Genomic DNA, 21,709 nt, shown 5'->3' with positions numbered 1-21,709 from the left:
AAATGTTACAATATGCGAAGTTTTCGTCCAGACCCTTGTATACAGGTGACGCCAAGCACGAAAAGGCACCGAAAAATGAGAAAAAAACCTGGACCCGGGTGGATCTGGGTCGGTGGAATTGTTCAGTACACCGTAGGCACTAGTATTCTCACTTTAGATGCACAGGAAATAAGAAAACTCCAGAAATTAAAGGAAAAAGACTCGAGTGTAAGCGGGAGCGATCTGCTTACAGCCGAGTCACACGACGCACTCCAGTCTCGCTCTCGGCCACGCGGCTTCATGTTTATAGGTTAACACGAACTCGATATGATCGAGTAAAGCGAAAAAACCGACTTTCAAGTGCAGTTTTCTCGGAAAATCTTAAGAAGCGTCCCTACTCTTTGGCCAAATTAAACTTGGGCACGACATCTTCAAATAACGTCAGTTCCTAGAAAATCCGTTTCCCGTCGACTGCGCCGTCCCCTTGTTAGTGATAGAAGTATGCAATATAACCTTATTTGTTATATGTGCAGTGCGAATAAAATGTCAAAGACTATAAACCAACGTCAGATTAGTATTTAGGATTTAGGATACCTAGTTAAAATTTTGTATATCAATGTTAAGACTAATTAGAAAATAATATCATATTAGATTTATCAATAAACAACCTTGATGTACCTGATACTCTGTATCTATGGACCTTCAAAGGTCTAAAATCTTAATTTAATAAAAAAAGGTTTTGGTCAACGTCTGCTAGAAATCTGCCGCCAATATGCTGTCTGTGTCTCCTAGTAGACTCTCTTAATTTTCTCCCGTGTCAGATTTGGCTATCTGACAACGTTATTAATACGTTCAGACCTGGACTGACAGCTTGTTGACACCCACAAAACAAGCAATATGTGAGTACAACTTTAAAAACGATGAATTTAATGCCGTGTAGTATCAAATCGTGACCTAAGTACCTTCGATATTATTGGATGTTTTTTTTTTTTTAATTAAAGAGTCACTTACAGGGGAACATACCGAAGTAATACTCACCGATTGTGATGAAACTTTGGGAAAATGTATTGTAGTTCTTAGAAAAATATTGCATACATATTTTTTGATCGATCCTCGTTCAGACTGAACGAGTGAAAACAGCGTCCCAAATTTGGGGGTCGAACCATATCTGGTCGACTGGTCTATCCATATCTGGTACATCAGGTATATCGGAAACTATTAGGGCTGGAGGAGTGGTTCACATAGCAAAGCCGCGTGCGTGCGTGCGTGCGTGTGTCTAGAAGATCTAGAAGGAACGATTGAACGATAGAGAATAGTATGAGAGAGAAAGAGCAAATGAGTGAGGAGTGGGGAATGAAATGAAGTGTGTCGTTGTCGTGCGCAGGATTGGGAGAGATTGCCAGTGGCGATGAAAAAGAGTGCACGTGTTAAAGATTCCTTATATGTTTGTTGTGAATATAACCAAGAGAAAAACCAAAGAGTGAATATCCACTTATTTACCAAAAGTACCCAACAAAAAGTATATACCCAAATAAAAAGTACGGATAAAATAGAATTATGATTTTTTCATTGTAAAAAAGTTAGTATAATATAAATTTTTCGGCATTTTCTGCAATATAAAGGCCTTAGATACGAATAATTAAACAAATAGGAGACCTCCATGATATTTTGAATAATTATGTGATGGTACAACAAGATATTTAATTCTTTCGTTCACCGCTACTCTCCGCTGCTCTCCGCTGCGATCGCGTCAAATCGTTAATGGCGCTGCCGATGTTGACCTACTCATGGTCGAAATACGTTTACTACGGTTGGTACTTTATAATATTTTTCTAAGAACTACCTTGTCTCAAAGTTTCATCACAATCGGCGTGTATTACTTCCGTATGTTTTCTTATTAGTCACGAAAATGTTAAAACATCACCCGGTCTGAACGTGTAAATTTTTTATTATAATTGATATTAACTTACGTAAAACTATTAATCGCCCACGGGTTTCATCAGTTCCGTATTGATTTGTTGCAGTACAAACGTAAGTGCCCTCATCATCTCTAGAAACTGGGCTAATTATAAGGCTACCAGTTTCTAAAATTCTCCGCCTACCACCTGAACCAATTACGTTTCCATCTTTTTTCCAGACAAATTTTGGTTTAGGTGCAGCTTCAGGATTACACAGAATTGTAACGTTGCCTTTTTCAGCCGCATATGTCTCAGGTTCCATAGGTCGTTTTTTAAATGATGGTTTCAATGCTGCAGTGTGCAAAATGTATTTATATCAAGATTTAATTAAACTTAAGTGGAATATTTGAATAAGAACTTACATAAAACTCGAAGTTGTGCAGATGTATATTTTGTTTTTAATTGATTTTTCGCGCGACACTGATACATAGCTGGATCTCTTTCTGGATCCAAAAGTTTTATACTGAGAACGTTATCTTGTATAGAATAACGGCCTTTATCTTCAGGGTGCAATGTTTCCATATCTAATAGTTCACCATTTTTAAACCAACTATAAGTTACATCTGGTATTCCAAATGCTTCGCATGTCCAAGTTAATTCTCCTCTATTATCCATATGTTTATCAACTAATGGAATGGTGAAATTAGGAGCTGCTTGTATAGTTAATCTAACAGAATTATCAATTGAAAATCTGTCATTATGAACTCTACAAATGTATTCCCCTTGATCGTCAACGTGTACTTTTGGTATTATTAATACACGATTGTAACTAGTTGTATGTGCTCCACGTGGTAATGGCGCACCCCGTCGCGTCCAGTTGTAAGATGGAACAGGGCTAAGTAAAGTTAAAGAACGTTTATGTTTTAATCACTTTTCAATATTTTCAGTATATCTCCTGCATGCTTACAGTACTGCATTTTAGAAAAGGAAATGAAATAAATGGATACAGAAATTTTATGATGTCTATAATGATGTCATCATATGAATAAAGGCAAAAGAAGTATAATTATAGCAGGAGAAATACTTTCTAATAATCACAAATAATTTTTTGTGATCATGAAATAATAAATAGAAGGTATTAAAGAAAAAGCCATTCAATATTTTTATGGTATATAGAACACACTGTGCCGAGTAAAAAAGCCTTAGTAAATATAGGTCGAAAGGTCAACCGTTTCTGAGATATAAACATTTTTGTTTGCTAACATCATGATTCATTTACTACTGACCTTTTGATATTTACAGAAAATTTTCCACGTGTTCTCCTTCCTTCGATACACAACTGACTGATTCCGGATGAAATCTACTGTCGCCACTTAAATGAGGACATTCAGAACACGGTTTATAAACACTGAAGAAAGCATCGCACGCGATGAAAGTAAGTTGATCATAATGCTGGCAAACAAAAATCTTCATATCTCAGAAACTAGTTTACTAAGGTTTTTTACGCAGCACAATGTGTACTATGTCACGTCCGGTGGTTCGACTGCCAATGAATACTCAATCAGATAAAGGAATTGTTATGAAAATTAGATGATGTTACGCGAGAAGGAAAATATAGAAATAAGGTATTAAAATAAGCATCATAATTTTTAAGGAACATTATATATGTAAACATCAATCATTATATATAAGCGGAATGCGTTTCAACAATATTATAACTCCGGAAACCACTACTATGGATCACCCGCTAGATACAACTAAATCTCGTTTCGGACCGCCCGTCAGATATATTTAACGACTTTAACTACGCAGTAAATTAGCGCCGAAAACAATGGACAGATAAGGACAAGACTTGAACTTATCTTCCTGCGAAGACACGCAGATAAAGCTCGGTTTACACACTAAGAACCAACAGGAAAGGTATCAAATTATAAGAAAAAGACGCCGATTTCATAGTAAAAGAATCCTGTCAGCATATAGTTAACTAGTTAGGAGACAACAAGAAGATAAAAAGATGCAAGGTCCGCGCTCCTGAGCCAGCATCTTGGAAAAACAATGGACTGGCCAGCCTATAAAAAGGGGGCCAGCTCGTCAACACTAGTTCTTTTTCCACAAATAATTTCACGGGTTAAACGTAGTGTTCGTAGTAGTATTTTGTTCAAGAAGATTGTGCGAAGCCCTAGCTAACGGTAATATTAGTATTATTATTATTGTTATTACTGGCATTATTTGTACTTTGCATCTTTTTGCATTTATTTAAACAATCCTCAATTTCCCGAACCGTAGCCGGTGTATGCAGGTAGGTTCAAAACTGCGTTCTATTTCGCTCTAGAATTCATAAGTAGTCCTGTCTGGGACATAACAACTATATACCATATAAATGTTAATGATTTTTTTTAGCACGCTATATATACGTATACAAGATGTCTCATCTAACTCGACCATCTAAAATATCTCGCTTGTTTTTTATGACAGAAGAAAATTTCAGAGGAAAAAATTAGTTGGTTCAGAGGGGCAAATAGTATGGTTTCAAGGTCAACGAGGTTTTTTAAATGGAACGATATATTTTTATTTTTGCCGTGTGATAGCCGAGGTCAAGACGAATCCAACGACCTGTAATATTATGACCTTTACGTGACATTGAGTACAAAAAATTCATAAAAGTAGGACGCTTGATGTAAATAGTGAAATAACGATAACATGATCCCCCTAGGTTTTCAAGAAATGTTCTTGAACCTTGACTAATGACTGTAAACACACTTACAATAAATTGTAAACACTAATACAAATTCTTCTCCTTTCTGTGACTCTAGTCAGTACGTTTAAGAAATTCATCGGGATTCATTCGATTGTGAAAAATAACGTCACTTCTCTGAATCGATGGTGTACAGTGATGAAGAAAAGATAGAAATGATTTTAGTTTATGGTGAGGCTAAAAAGTAAAGTAACTCAGTACAAGCATCTCAACTATAGGCAGAAAAATACCCTGAAATAAATCATCCTTTTTGACAAAGTTTTGATCGCATAGTTCAATTGTTTTGTAAAACAGGGTGTATTAAATCACTGAACAGAAAAGATCAAAGCCTGCTACTGGAGAAGATGCCAAAACTTTTGTATTGGCTACAGTCAACATTGATCCTACTACAAGTTGTTGAAAAATTGGACATTTTTTAAGCATTTCCAAAGCAAGTGTGTCCCGAATATTGCAATGTCATAAATTTCATCCATACCATATTTCCCTACATCGGGAGCTTCATGGCAACGACTTTGATAATCGTGTTGCTTTTTGTACATGGGCATTGCAGCAAATACAAAGAAATGAACATATCTTTTATGACGTTCTCTTTACTGACGAAGCTACTTTTTCTAACCATGGACAACTGAATACACATAATATGCATTATTGGTGCACTGAAAACCCGAAATGGCTTCGACAAATTGTACACCAGCGTCCCTGGAGTGTAAATGTATGGTGTGGAATCGTTGGTGATAACAAACTCAAGGTCACGTGAAGGTCATAATATTACAGGTCGTTGGATTCGTTTTGACCTTGGCTATCATATAGGGATAATAAAAATATATCATTCCATTTAAAAAAAACTTCGATGATCTTGAAATCTCAAAAAATGTAACCTTGAACAAATTTTTTTGCCTATCATAATATTTGCCCCTCTAAACCAAATAATGTTTTCCTCTGAAATTTTCTTCTATCATAAAAAACAAACGAGATATTTTAGTTGGTTGAGTTAGATGAGACACCTTGTATACAGTGTGGGACACCAGATATTACCACCTTGATTTACGACATTATTTTATTGTAGCTGGATACGTCAATGACTTGTGAAGGTCAACTTTGATTTTTTGAACGGTACCAATAAGTTTTTTTGCACCAATCGATGCAGCTCTTTAGTCTCTATAAAAAAAATGTCATAGTGGCATAGCGCAAGCGACATTGCGTCGCGAGATAACTCGTCTGTGGTCATCGTACGAACGGTATTTCGTCGTTAGATAACTCGTCCGTGGTCACGAAGTGGTTAAGGTCATTTAATCTCCATCCAAACATTTCTCCCTACGTATAATAATAATTTCGTAAATCAAGGTAGTTAAATCTGGTGCCCCACTCCGTATATATTTGAAATAAATACCTCTTGACTTAAATGCTTCAAAACTAAATTATTGTAAGCATGAAAACATGTTCTAGTATTAGCTATTAACTGCGTAAAGCTTATATTATGAAATCTATTAAAAAATTTTTAGATTGAAACACACATAAGCTGAAACGCAAATATATTCTATGTCATGTAATCTTAGTCACCTTATATGCATAAGAAAATATTAGAAAAACTTACTATCCAAATGCAATACATTCAAGTCTGACCTCCTCTCCAGCAACTGGTGCTTCTGGAAATGCTTTTGGAAAATTATTGGGAAATTTTAACTGCTGAAAGGAAGCTGAAAAGAAGAAGAAGAATCAATAAATATGTCAAATGGTTGTTTAATATGTTGTGTTACTCAATAATTATAAGTAAAAAAATAATTACAATGTGAATCAACTCTCAAGGGAAAGAATGGTCCGTTGCGGCCAGTATCTGATGCAACACTTTGAACATTACAAGAATAATTTCCACGATCAATCGTTTCCAACGCAGAAAAATAAAGTGCCCCATCATGGGAAACAAAAACACGTTTATCTTCTTCCACAAAATTAGGAAAATAATCACGTGCCCAATAGTGTTTTACACCAGGAAAATGTTGTGGTGGATCACAGTATACAGCTTTACCCCAATTTTGATCCCCACGCTCCTCTGAACGTTTCAAATTAAATTCCAATATATAACCAAATGACAATTCAACACTTTCAGATATAATTGTGCCAAACTTATTTGTAGCTTTGCAATGGTATGAACCTCTATCTACTGTCTAGAAACAGTTAATTACTATTCTTAGTACTATTTGTCTCCAATTTATTATAAAGTAAATTTCATAATAAATAAAATATAATTACCTGATCGGGTTCATAAATAATTAAAGTACCTCCACTCACAGTATATCTAACATTTGTTAATGGATCTATTTTTGTTGCAATTAACCTATCGTTCTCATAATCTTCCTTAAACCATTCGTACATTGGAGCAGGATAACCACCTGCAAGACAGCTTAATGAAACGTCATTACTTATCTTCCTTGTTGATACATCAAATACTTTATCTAGAGGCTGTTTTATAAAATATGGTCCTCTAGGTATTTGATTAGGATTATCAATTTCAACACCATATTGATAAGTACGATCATCTTCTACTAAATTATGCAAAGTAGAAATTGGAGCTTCACAGATATATAGTAACTTCTCTCTGCCTGTTACTTTCTCTAGTCCCCAACGTTGCAAATTATTGTGATAAGAATATACCAAATAATCTTTACTAATTATATTATCATTACGCTCAGGTAGGAATGCATTATCCATATTTAGTAACTGAGTATTATCACCCTCGTTTATCCAATTTCCATTCTGATATTTAATACCAGTATACCATTTTCGATGTTGAGGATCTTGCCACAACAATTGATACAATACAAATCCATGTTCATCCAAAGAATTAATTGTAATGAGTTCACTCTGATAAGCTTGACAATTTTTTCTAGCTTCCTCTCTTTCTCGGATTGGACTTTTTATAAAACGGTAACAAAATTCTTGGAATTTTATCCAATGCTGTGGACACTGATATGATACTTCTCCATCTAATACATTCTGAGAAAATACACTATTCAAAACAACCACAATGAGTGCCCCACTTATTGGTATATGACACATTATCACATGTATTTCAACCCAGATGATATGTTATTACATTCCCTGTAAATAAATAATAATATTTTAGTTTTCTACATTATTCATTAAATGTAATACCAAATGGTACGTATTAATTATAATTAAGACAGCACTGATTAATTTTTTATTATTCATATGTTTTTAATTTATTCATTTTAATTTTTAATACAGGCCCAAATAAAATACATTTATGTAACCTCGTTCTAAATATATGCTCAATTGTATAAAATTGTCTCATTAGTCAATGAAAGAACTACAAATATGTCCCAGTTAGTCAAGTCTGTTTTGAGCAAAGGGTATAGTCGGATAAGGAGGTTAAAAGTTCCCTTGAGTCAAATTATATGCCGGATGGGTCATTCGATAGGGCATCAAGAAAGAACATCCTGTGTAAAATTTCAACCCTATATCTCGATCGGGAGAGTAGTTATGGGGTAAAATCGAAAAATCAGTTTTTGGCATATTTTCCTTAGGTGTTGATGATTAGAAATTCAAAGAAAAATCTAGAACGTGTTAAGCATCCAAACGTATACTCTGCAATTAGTTTCATATTTTTAAATTGAAATTTCTGCTTGTAAAAAATCAAATACCTCAAAAAAAAATATTAGTCAATAAATATACCTCAAAAATAATATTTTTACAGTACCGGTATATTTTTTATAAATATTGTTCATGAATTTTTCAGATTTTACAATGGGTACGCCGTAGTTAAAAAAAACGGTTTTTGAGGTTTTTTCGTGACAAACTAAGCTAACCTTAAAATTGTGACGTTTTATTTATTCTGTAAGTCTATTAGGCACTGATAAACATTTTACAGAAATAACACTGTATAACACCAAAATTGTTTTGCAATACCTGCTAGGCGATTCTTGTAGACTTTGTCATTCTAAAATCAAATCCGAAAGCAGAATCGCTCTATCACGCAACATTTTCGAAAAATATTGGTTTTTGTAAAAATGCATGATTTTGATAAAAAATTGCTTGCTGATTACTGTTGGACACTTATTATTGAAAATCGGGACACAAAGAACAAGCGTCAAGCAAGGCGGAAACATTTTTAAATTTGTTTACATCAGAAATAGGTAAGTTTTTGTATTCAATTTTCTTTATTAAGCAAAGAAATGAAAACAATGAAATGTGAATGACAAAAAGACAAAAAAATGTATGTAATTAAGCATAGTAAGCAAAGACATACTTGAGTGGTACCAATGTCGACTACGCATAGCGACGGCCCTGGCGAATCGAGAAAAGGCTGCAATGGCCGTCTGGCGCGAACGCGTCGCGCACAAGCTGTCAATTAATATTTTCTGAACCTTCTCGTATATTAAGGAAACCAAATACTTTTCGTGAATGGTTTCTTTACCAGAAATGTCTGTAGAATGCATTCCTGTATAGTAAATTCCAGCTAGATAAAGGATTTTTCATATAAATACAAAAATAGAGCGTACAAAGTAGCCGCGTGGGCACATTTTGAAACTTTAACAACCATTTACAACTATTAGGAAGTACATAAAAATATAATTGACTATATGAATATGTAGAGGAGAGTCCCCTCTATCTCTTGACTCGAATTTGAACTTTCTCGCGTGTTTAGTTTTTGCGTAACACGTAATTTTTTAATCAAAATCGTGCATTTTTACAAAAACCAATATTTTTCGAAAACGTGGCGTGATAGAGCAATTCTACTTTCAGATTTGGTTTTAGATTGACAAAGTGTATAAGATTCACCCAACAGGTATTGCAAAACAATTTTGGTGTTGTACAGTGTAATTGGTATGATCTCGTGAAAAATATCTTTAAATCGTCTTCTGTCATTTCCGGAAAATCAAAAATATCGGTGGAAGATATGTTTTTAAATGGCGTTTTTCTGCGGTTCCAGTGTTGCGCTTCCACTTGTGCTAAACTGTTTATTACTTTATCTTCACTCAATATCCTGTCTGTTATTACTGAGCTTATTATTTAGGAAGCATGCAATCCTGAAATACAATTTGACTGTAGGAAGAAGTTTGTTGTCGAGCTGGTTGTGTAAATGCCGGTATTTTTTCCCTAATATGCCATGTATAGCCTCGACGACCCAGCGAACTTTGGTAATTTTGCGAGATGAATTGGGCTCCTCAGTAGTTAGTCGAGAACGATTGCCTTTTAATGCAGGCATGAAAACATGAAACCCAGACTCTTCTAAGTGTCATTTAACAGCACGAAAACCGCGATCTACAATACAAAGGTCTCCCCGTTTCATAAGAGTTTTCAAGCCATTGGGATCTCGAACAACGATCTGCATGATTTCAGCATCATTCTGGTTGGCATAAAAAGGTCCGAACATGTCAATGATATATCCATTTGTCGTGTAAACGGTAAAAGGTTTATATATAGGCACCTTTTTTCGCTGGTATGCATATGAGAAGACAACAAATCAACAAACCACGTTCATCCCAGCGCCGAGTCACCCTCCAGCAAACGAACAGTGGATAGAGGTCTCTTCGCAGAAGCGAGAAAACAGCCTGCCAGCACCTCCCTTAACAACCAAGGTGACAGGAAGTGGGACCATAATGGCCGATCCGAAGACAGTTCAAGCGCCAGCTCCACACCCGCCCACAAAGAAGCCGCGATTCGAAAACCAGGCGACGCAATCACATCAAATTTCAAAAATTTCGAAGCCCCCACCAATAATTATCTACTCTACCCCAGTGAAAACAACCCTAGAATTAATGAAGAAAATAGAGAAAAACTTTGCAATCAAAAAAATCAATGATAATAAACATATCATCCACACATCCAGTCTAGAGGCATTCAAATTAGCTTGTAATACTCTAAAATTAAGTAACGTAGAATATTTCACCTACACCCCCAAACAGGAAAAACCTATCACAGTCTTGCTGAAAAATCTAGAAGGAGACTTTGATACAGAAATAGTCGTTGAAGACCTCAAAAACGAAAAGGTAGAAAACGTAGAATTCAAAACAGTCAGAAAATTCAAAACACAACGTTCATTAAAGGAAGGGAGAAATCTCCCAATTTACATAGTTCAAATCTCCTAAAACAGTTCGATTAATAACCTAAGAAATATAAAGACAGTCCTCCACTCCATCATATCTTGGGAAAAACTAATTAAAAAAGATCGCATCCAATGCAAAAGATGCCAACGTATCGGCCACGTTGCATTGAATTGCAACCTAAACTATAGATGCGTAAAATGCAACACGCCCCATAATCCAGGAGGGTGCCCGCGATCAAAAACAGACATAATCGCGGATACCGAGGAGTCGAAACCGTACTGCACGAATTGCAAACAATTCGGACACCCCGCCTCATACAGAGGATGTCCTAAATTAAAAGAAATTAAACAAAAAATAGAGGAACGTAAACTCCAAGCAAAGACAGTCGCACAGAATAAAATAAAATCTTACAACAACATAGTTAAAAGTCACATATCGTATAGTTCCATAGCTTCAAACAAAGTAGAACCAAACCCCCAATCCCAACAGACACAAACTCTACAGACCCAACAAACTATGCCCATACGATCGCAACCACAGGAAACACACGCGACACACCCCTCCGTTCTCGTAGAAATATCAGAAACGTAATCACTTTCGCGATAAACTCACAAATATCCTCACTAAAAGAAAGCATCATCTCGAACGCGAATACAATTAACATCATTGCAGAGGCCTTAGATATCAATTTCTAATCCAATGGCTCCCGATATCCGCGTAAACATAACCAATAAATTAATTTTAAAAGAATTGCACATAGTCCAAATTAATGTAAACTCCATCATAACAAATGAACGAAGAGTCACTCTCCTGGATTTCCTTAATAAGCACAAACCAGATGTAGCTTTACTCTCTGAAACAAAACTAAATCCGGTCCACAAATTGAGCTTCAAGGACTATATCTTTATCAGACGCGATAGAATAAATGCTAAACAAGCAGGAGGCACAGGATTACTAATCCGTAAGGATATTAAATTCAAAAACATCCAGCTAAACTGCATCAAAGACAGTACCTGTTTCGAATCTACAGTAGTAGAAATTAAATTTCAAAACAATTGCAAATTGTATCTCATCGCGAGTTATGCCACCAGCAGCTGTAAGAAAGAATTCATGATAGAGCTCAGAGCCCTTTTCGATTCTCTAGAATTATACAAAGCTAGCAATTTTTACCTGCTAGCAGGTGATCTTAACGCGAAACATCATGCCTGGGGAAATACCATAAACAATGCTCGAGGAGTCTCCTTAAACAAATGGCTTATAGAAAGCCAAATCACCTTCCGCGCAACCCTCCACAGTACCGCAATACCCTCGTTTCCGAAAAGCGGAGCCTTTATAGACCTCTGTATTTCGGACAATAGAATCAAATTCCACGACATACCTGGCCCTAACCTCCTACACTCATCAAGATACGACAGCGACCATAGAGCCACCCTTATGACCATATCCATACCAACAGCCGAACAGTTCATCTTTGACGAAACAACCCCGACCATAAAATACAATTACAATAAAGTAGACTGGGCAAAATACAAAACCTTCCTAACCGACAACGACGACACGGAAATCCCCGACAATAAAAACTTGACAACAAAAGAAATTGAAAAATATATCGAGAAACTGAATGACAACATCGTAAAAGCAATTGATATCGCAGTACCGAAAATAGACAATAACTTCAACTCGACGGACAAATACATCACACCCGAAATCAAACAACTCAGAGCCGATAAAAGTAAACTCATTACACAAATTCATAGATTAAAAGACCTCCGCAATTACACTTCCGCTAACGATCCTATAATAGACCATCTACAAAAAAGATTAAAACACACCAGACACGAAATTAAGAAAGCTTTTCAAAACTCGGTGAGCAACCATTGGAAAAAGAAAATTATTAAAATCTCCCTCAGACAACAAGAAGAACTTTTCCCGTCAATAAATAGCATATTCCGTCACAAAGAAAACAACGACATTGACACCTTAAAAATTCCCGCGTCAAACACCGCCATCCTTAGCAGAGCTGATCTGAATACCAATCTCCTCTCGACAGATTCCGACAAAATTCTAATAACGGACGAACAGAATAAATTTAGACGTAATGGGAGCACACTTTGAGACAGTCCACTCCCAAAACAACCACATGGGCAAACCACAACTGTCCAACATAATCCACAAGAAAGTAGACGCACTACGTACAGACATACAGCAAGACATACTTAACGGTAGAACCTTATGTACATTCACAGACAACAACAAAGCCAGCAATCCCGAAGCTCCAGAAATCCCTCCCAACTACTTCACATCACCAATAGAACTACAATATACATTTCACAATCTCAATAATAAAAAATCCTCGAGCTTTGATGGTATCCCAAACATAGCATTAAAACACCTCCCCGGACGTTACATATATTTCTATACAATTATTTTCAATAACTGCTTAAACTGCTATCACTTCCCAGCAACTTGGAAAACGGCCAAACTAATAAACATAAAAAAGAAAGACAAAGACAGCAGCGACCCCAATAGCTATAGGCCAATCAGTCTGCTCCCAAACATCAGCAAAGTCTTCGAAACACTTGTCAATAACGCAATAGTTGATTTTTGCAATTCCAAAGAAATTATCCCGGAATCTCAATTCGGCTTTCGCCATAAACATTCCACCGTTCACGCTATCACTAAATTCACTTCAGACATCTGCTGGGCCAGAAATGCAGGCGACTGCATAGGCGCCGTACTCATAGATCTAGAAAAAGCTTTTGATACAGTCTGGTTGGATGGACTCTTTTTTAAACTCCTTAAAAAAGAATTTCCAATTCATTTAATTAAAATCATCTGGAGCATGCTACATGACAAAAAATTCTACGTTACAAACGGCCATCTCAAATCAAACAAATGTTTCAACATCGATAACGGCCTACAACAAGGCACAGTCAATTCCCCTGTCTTGTTTAACATATTCATAAGCGATCTTCTCCAAATGTATGGCCTAAATAGCGACAACTCTAAAGGGGTAATAGCCTTCGCGGACGACCTACTAGTCTACGTGCGCGATAACAAAGTATCCAAAATCCAAACTGAATTGCAAGAAACCTTCAATAAAATCCAAGACTACTTTCACACCTGGAAACTGAAATTAAATATAAATAAATGCGAGACGATTCTCTTTAGACCATATATCTCAAAAATCTCTGACGCTAATTACGATGTGCAGAAACACTCAAAAAAATTTCACATTTTCGATAAATTCAATCCCAACGTCAAAATTCCCCACAAAGAGTTGGTTCGCTACCTAGGCATACATCTAGATTTTAAATTAAACTACAACTTCCACGTAGAAATCCAAATCGGCAAAGCACAAAAAGCATTCCTCTCCCTTAAAAGACTGTTTTATTCCAAAGATCTCGATAAATCCGTAAAAATTCTCTGTTACAAGCTCTTCATACGACCGATCCTGACCTACGGATGCCCCATCTGGTTCAACATCAGCGCGGGAACCATGGAGAGACTCCGAACCTTCGAACGGAAATGCATCAGAGCCTGCCTCAACAAATACCGGACACCGGAATCCAACTTCACCAAGATGATCAGCAACCACCGACTCTACGAAGAAGCCAAACTCATCCGGATCGACCTATTCATCCTAAAACTGATTAGGAACCATTGGGCCAGCACCCGCCAAATATCATCCAACAGCCTCATCTTTGCCGCCACATATCCGAACCCGATGTACTTCACAGAAACCATGAAAACTGGCTATACTCCTCCTGAATCTTTCACCTTTTTGGATAGTGAAGGCTATATTCAAAACTCGAACAATATACCATTAATATACCACGTCCATAGAAGAACATTTGACAAATACATCACATACAACACAAACATTCAGCGAGACGACCCAAACATGCGCTTTATTTATAAACTGTCTAGTGTAGATGTAAACGATAAACACCGACAAAACACAAAAAAATACTGGTGGTTATAACACCACCCTCCCCATATATATACATTGTAACCCCAATCACATACATTGTTTATTTAAATAATCGCGCTAATTAACTAACATTTGTGACTCCTCGGTAGTATAGTGGTCAGTATCCCAGTATCCCTTGAACCTCCGTCGGGGTAAGACGTGCCGAGAGAGCTCTCAAGGACCCAGGTAGCCAAAGGGACACTTAGCAGAAGTGCGGATACAGTGCCGAAAAGTGAAAGTCGAACGCAAAGAACAACGCAGTGCTTGTGCAAGAACAAAGTGAGGTGTGCACAAGTTGTAAGAACAAGTAAAATTGTTATAAAATAAAAAAAAAAAGTGATCGCCGAATTACAAAAAAAATTGAGAACGCGATCACCGACCAAAGAGGGGCGGACGCCCCCGCAAAAACAAGTTTCAACCACCCGGACCAGGATGGAACCGATGCAGCGAACAAAATAAGCAACCTACCAACAAAGGCCAACATAAAAATCACGAACGCACTGAAAAAAATAGCACAATGCAACGAAACATCCAGCTGTTTAGACGACCCGCAAACGGCACATCTGATCAAACAATTGCTGAAAAATAATAAAAACACCAAGCGAATCAATCCTACACCAAATCTTTATCAGAAGAAAGTCGGCAAAACGAAATTTGCACAAGAGACAACAGATATGGGAAAACCAAAGAAAACAACGACCAACACACAGGTCCCAAAGGAGGAACCCAACGTAAACAAAGCAAACAACAGCAGCATGGATAAAAAAAAACAGGAAGATCTTATGAAACTCATAGAAAATCTCAACAAAACAATAGAAAGATTATCCAAGCAACTCGAAGAAGAGCGCATGAAAAACGGAAAGAGAGACCAAGGTATCTCCTTCTTCGACCAGAACCGATTCGCAGCCCTGGAGGTAGACGAACATTACCCCCCATTAAGCGAAACGGTCGCCCAAAAAAATCTGAAGGACGCAGGCATCGCAGGTCAGAAAAGACCCAGAACGAGCGAAGACACCCCAGACGCAGCGAAGAAGATGGACATGGATCAACCCTCCACCTCAACCTCCAACGCCGCTGGAAAACCCCAGGCACCCGTCGGACAAAAGACAATACCTAGCGAACCGAAGACCGACAGTGCCAAGCCACCCCCCATCACAATTACCGACCATGCCGCTAAATCCGTCATCACTACAATAAAAAATGCAGGTATAACGGATAACTTCACAATCAAAAATATTGGCAGCAATAAACACATATTACAAACGTACAACATAGTAGAATACAAAAAAATATGTATCATATTAAAAAACAATAGCTTTAAATTCTTCACATACACCCCAAAAAATGAAAAATGCAAAGTAGTTTTACTGAAAAATCTAGACGGCGACTTTGATCCGGAAGAAATTTTATCGAACATAAAAAATCAGAGGACAGAAGGACTTAACTTCCTGAGCATAACCCAATTTAAAACCCGCAACTCGATAAAAAACAATAGGAGCCTGCCAATATTTTTAGTCAAGCTATCACCGGATAGCAATCTAGAAAAATTAAAAAATATTAAAGTAGTGTTGCACTCTGTAATCACTTGGGAAAGACTAAATAAATCGGTCCAAGTGCAATGCAGAAGATGCCAGAGGATAGGGCACGCCGCAGCGAATTGTAATCTAGAATATAGATGCGTAAAATGCGCCGAGAAACACAACCCGGGCGAATGTAAATTTCTCCCTTTAGATGATAAAAACAGAGCGGAAAACATAGACAAACCATACTGCGTAAATTGCAAAAACTTTGGACATCCAGCATCGTACAGAGGCTGCCCAAAATTAAAAGAAATTAAGCAGAAAATAGACGCAAGAAAAGAAAACATACGATTAGAGAAAGATAAAAAACAAATAATTAAAAGTAACTTTGTTAAAACAGGACTATCCTTCAGCTCAGTTTTATCAAATAAGAAACCAACACTATCAGATCACTCAGATCAAACACATTTGCTCCCCAATAACCAGACAAACCCAATCTCACAAAATACACTACTCGAACAAATCAAACAAATCATAGAGTCCACAGTAAACACACAAACAGCACGCCTTCTAACACAAATACAAGCGAACAGCAGTCGAATAAATACAATAGCCGACGCTTTAGAAATAGAATTCTAAATGGCTATAAACGCGGCCGGTAACAATAGTCAAAATAACCTGACCAGGGTAATACCCCACCGCACCATAAAAATCATGGAAATAAACGTCAACTCCCTTATAACAAACGAACGAAGAGCATCACTCACAGATTTTCTCAAAGTGCACGACCCGGACGTAGTTCTTCTTTGCGAAACGAAGCTAAACAACAGGCACCGCGTTAACTTTAAAAACTATACTTTCCTTAGGAATGACAGGCCGAATGCTAAACAGGCTGGGGGAACAGGCATCTTAATCAAAAACAATATAAAATTCAAGCGCATCCAGCTAAACTGTCTCGAAAGTACGACCCTCGAATCAACCACCATACGACTAAAAATTCAGCAAAATAACTTATTTATAATAGCAGCGTACGCCACCAGTAGTTGCAAGAAAGAGTTCATGGCAGAGCTTAAAATGATTTTCGACAAACTAGACCTACGGAAGACAAACAACTACTTCATAATAGCAGGCGACCTAAACGCTAAACACGCAGACTGGCACAACCCCATAGATAACAAAAGAGGAATTTCATTAAAACACTGGCTACAACAAAACCAAATAGAGTATAAAGTTTCACTATTAAATACAGCAGTCCCATCTTTCCCGATAAGTGGCGCCTTTATCGATATCTGCTTAGCAGACAGCAGAATCAAATTCCATAACCTCCCCACCCCTGGTAGACTAGAATCACACGACTACGACAGCGACCATAGAGCAGTTGAAATGACAATCTCCCTCAACACCGACGAACCGATGGAAATTGACGAACCAAACCCAATCATTAAATATAACTTCAACAAGGCTGACTGGTACGAGTTTAAAACCTGCCTAACGGAAATAGACGACACAGACATACCAAACAAAAGAAACTTGACAATCGAAGAAATAGACAATTACATTGAGAAACTTAACGAAAACATTAACACTGCTATAGACCGGACAATACCTCGCATCACAAACGACTACAACTCGACAGACCGATACATTAACCCAACCATAAAGAACCTTAGAAAGCTGAAAAGCTCATTGATAACCAGAGTAAACAGACTGACCGCAATAAATAACTACAACCCCTCAAATGACACACAAATATCCCTACTGAAATACGCACTGAAAAAGGTAAGATACGAAATCAAGAAGGCCTTCCATGACTCAGTAAGCAACTACTGGAAAAATAGAATCTCGAACATCTCAATACACAAACCCAGAGAACTGTTCCCGTCCATAAACACAATCTTCCGTCCAAAAGAATTCGAGACCATAGACACATTAAAAATCCATAGCTCCAATACAGAAATCATCATGAACACTGGTATAGACCGGGACAACATACAGATCGACGATGACGGCAACTTACAAATCCTTGACATAAACGACAAATTAAATGTTTTAGGCGCACATTTTGAGAAAGCCCACACACAAAACGACCATATGGGAAAACCACAACTAACGAACATAATTACGCAGAAAGTAAACACGATAAAATCTGAAATAGACGAAGACAGACGCAACGACAGAACGGTGTGCACATTCTCAGATACAAACAGAGCCGAAAATCCAAACCCCGACACAATACCACCTAACTACTTCACCTCAACATACGATCTAGCTTTCACATTAAAAAAAAACCTAAATAGTAAAAAATCATCCAGCTTCGACAATATTCCTAACATCGTATTAAAACACCTACCACCCCTATACATTTATAATTACAGCATAATATTCAATAACTGTCTAAACAGGGCGTACTTTCCAATAGCCTGGAAAACTGCTAAACTAATAGCTATAAAAAAAAAAAGGGAAAAACAGCAGTGAACCGTCCAGTTACCGGCCAATCAGTCTTCTGCCCAACATAAGTAAAATATTTGAAGTCACGATAAACAAATCAATAGATTCCTTCTGCACAGACAATAGCTTAATACCCGAAACCCAATTTGGATTCCGATTCAAACACTCAACAATTCACGCCATCACCAAATTCACCTCGGACATATGTTGGGCCAGAAATGCCGGTGACTGCGTCGGCGCAGTATTCATAGATTTAGAGAAGGCTTTCGACACGGTTTGGCTGGATGGGCTTTTTTTCAAACTGACCAAAAAGAACTTCCCAATGCACCTCATCAAAATGATATGGGACATGGTGCACGGGAAGAAATTCTATGTCACCGAAGGTCACAACACCTCCTCCAAAATGTTCAAAGTGAAGAACGGTTTGCAACAGGGTACTGTCAATTCCCCCATCCTGTTCAGCCTGTACATGAGCGACCTTTTACAAATGTACGACCTGAATAGCGGCAACAATAAAGGGGCCATTGCATACGCGGACGACCTACTAATATATACCAGCGACGACAAACCATCTAGACTAAAAACACGACTACAGGACATATTCAACAAAATTCAGGATTACTTTCACACTTGGAGATTAAAAATAAATATAAACAAATGCGAAACGATATTATTCAGACCGTACATCTCAAATATCTCAGACGCGAACAACGACGTACGGACGCACTCAAAACACTTCCAATTACATGACAGCAACGACATTAACATAAAAATACCACACAAACAGGTTGTCCGTTATTTAGGCGTACATCTAGATTTCAGACTGAATTTCAACGAACACGTCAATATCCAAATTGACAAAGCGCAAAAGGCATTTGCGGCGAACAAACGTATCTTTTACTCCAAAGAGCTCAACAGAAAAGTAAAAATACTATGTTACAAACTTCTGATAAGACCCATCATAACATATGGCATCCCAATCTGGTTCAACATCAGCGCGAGCACGATGGAAAAGATACGAATGTTCGAACGCAAATGCCTAAGAGCCTGCCTAAACGCTTATAGAACGCCAGAATCAAACTACACAAAGAAAGTAAGCAACCACAAGCTATTAGAAAAAGCAGAAATCATCCGCATAGACCTATTCATGCTAAAACTAATCAGAAACCATTGGGCGAACATACGAAACATCGACAACAACAGTCTCATACACAGCTCCGTTTACCCCAACCCGCAATATTTCGAAAGAACCAGACAAACAGGATACACGCCTCCGGAATCATTCATTTACTTCGATAGCATAGGACTCATACAGAACACTAACAGCCAACCAATACTCTACCATTTCAATAGGAAAAATTACAATAAAAAAATCACATACAACAACGATATCAGATTTGATGATACAGAAATGAGATTCCGTTACAAACTGACAAAGTATGACTTACAAATTAATTATAAAGAAGACACCGAAAAATACTGGTGGCTAGATACAATAGACCGTTAGCAATTAAGTAGCTTATAAGAAACTCGTGCCAAATTGTAAAATACCCTAATTTAGATATAGTAATCGAACCGTGCCCTATCCTAGCATTAATTAAAGCGATATAGTCAGTAATTATACATTATAGACATTATAAATTTCTTCACTTTAGTTCTATTTGTATGTGCGTGATCGCGTTGTATGCAGAGTCTGTAATATATAGGTATGAATGTGTAGGTATGCAAGCGTGTAAATATGTACATAGAATATATTAGGCATAAACTAGATTAAGATACGCAATTGTTCCACCGAAACCAAAGTATCCAAAAAAGACAAGTTAGATATACAAATAATTAAATTAAGTAAGCGTCTCACTCCTCGATAGTATAGTGGTTAGTATCCCGTATCCCTTCAACCTCCGTCGGGGTAAGACGTGCCGAGAGAGCTGTCAACGACTCAGGTAGCCAAAGGGACACTTAGCAGAAGTGCGGATACAGTGCCGAAAAAGTGAAAGTTAAACGAAAAGAACAACGCAGTGCTTGTGCAAGAACAAAGTGTGGGGTGCACAAGCTGGACATACAAGTGAAATTGTTATAAAATATTAAGAAGTGATCGAAGATTTTAAAAAAATTGAGAGCGCGAACGCCGATCAAAGAGGGGCGGACGCCCCCGCAAAAACAAGTCTCACCCACCCGGACCAGGATGGAACCGATGCAACAAACACAATAAACAATCTGCCAACAAAAGTCAACATAGAAATCACAACCGCTCTGAAAAAAATAGCACAATGCAACGTTACACCCAGACATCTAGACAACCCACAAACGGCACATCTCATCAAACAGTTATTGAAAAATAATAGAAACACTAAGAGAATTAACCCTACACCAAATCTCTTTCTGAAAAAAGACGGAAAAAAGAAATCTGCACAAGAGGCATCAGAAATGGGAAAGCTAAAGAAGACATCAACGACCAACACACAGGCCTCAAAGGAGGAATCCAGCGAAAACAAGGCAAGCAACAGCAGCATGGACGCCAAAAAGCAAGATGATCTAATGAAAATTATAGAAAATCTTAACAGAACGATTGAAAGACTGTCTAAACAACTCGAAGAAGAGCGTTCAAAAAACAGCAAGAGAAACGAAGGTATCTCCTATTCCGACCCGAACCGATTCGCAGCGCTGGAGGTAGATGAACCTTACCCCCCATTAAGCGAAACGGTCGCCCAAAAAAAACGGAAGGACGCAGCCATCGCAGGTCAAAAAAGACCCAGAACGAGCGAGGACACACCGGACGCAACGAAGAAGATTGACATGACTCAACCCTCCACCTCAACCTCCAACTCCGCCGGAAAACCCCAGGTACCTGCCGGACAAAAGATAACACCTAGCGAGCCGAAGACCGACAGTGCCAAGCCACCCCCCATTACAATCACCGACCATGCCGCTAAATCCATCATCACCACTATAAAAAACGCAGGTATAACGGATAACTTTACAATAAAAAATATTGGCAATAATAGACACATACTCCAAACGCACAACATAATAGAATACAAAAAAATATGCATTACACTAAAAAACAA

The 21,709-nt window shown here is 37.6% G+C and overlaps 1 protein-coding gene and 1 long non-coding RNA gene across 2 annotated transcripts in view; one reads left to right on the top strand and one right to left on the bottom strand.

Moving 5' to 3' along the window:
• Positions 1-21,709, bottom strand: part of LOC143363222 (contactin) — a 48,795-nt gene that overhangs the window by 8,416 nt on the left and 18,670 nt on the right. Inside the window, exons 2-6 of the mRNA XM_076803824.1 lie at positions 6,883-7,731; positions 6,419-6,797; positions 6,227-6,329; positions 2,300-2,772; positions 1,950-2,228 (exon numbers count right to left, since the gene is read on the bottom strand). Coding sequence (XP_076659939.1) covers positions 1,950-2,228; positions 2,300-2,772; positions 6,227-6,329; positions 6,419-6,797; positions 6,883-7,689 — 2,041 coding nt within the window. The 5' untranslated portion in view covers positions 7,690-7,731. The remainder of the gene's footprint in view (positions 1-1,949; positions 2,229-2,299; positions 2,773-6,226; positions 6,330-6,418; positions 6,798-6,882; positions 7,732-21,709) is intronic.
• On the top strand, positions 2,888-6,169 carry LOC143363229 (uncharacterized). The gene is made up of 3 exons (XR_013083778.1): positions 2,888-3,312; positions 3,717-3,898; positions 6,135-6,169. It is a non-coding gene; the product is annotated as an uncharacterized LOC143363229 (long non-coding RNA).

Source organism: Halictus rubicundus, unplaced genomic scaffold (genome assembly GCF_050948215.1).
Source record: "Halictus rubicundus isolate RS-2024b unplaced genomic scaffold, iyHalRubi1_principal scaffold0028, whole genome shotgun sequence".
NCBI classification, from domain to species: Eukaryota; Metazoa; Arthropoda; class Insecta; order Hymenoptera; family Halictidae; genus Halictus; species Halictus rubicundus.
The sequence above is the reverse complement of the archived record's forward strand: the minus strand, read 5'-3'. Positions and strand labels throughout refer to the sequence as shown.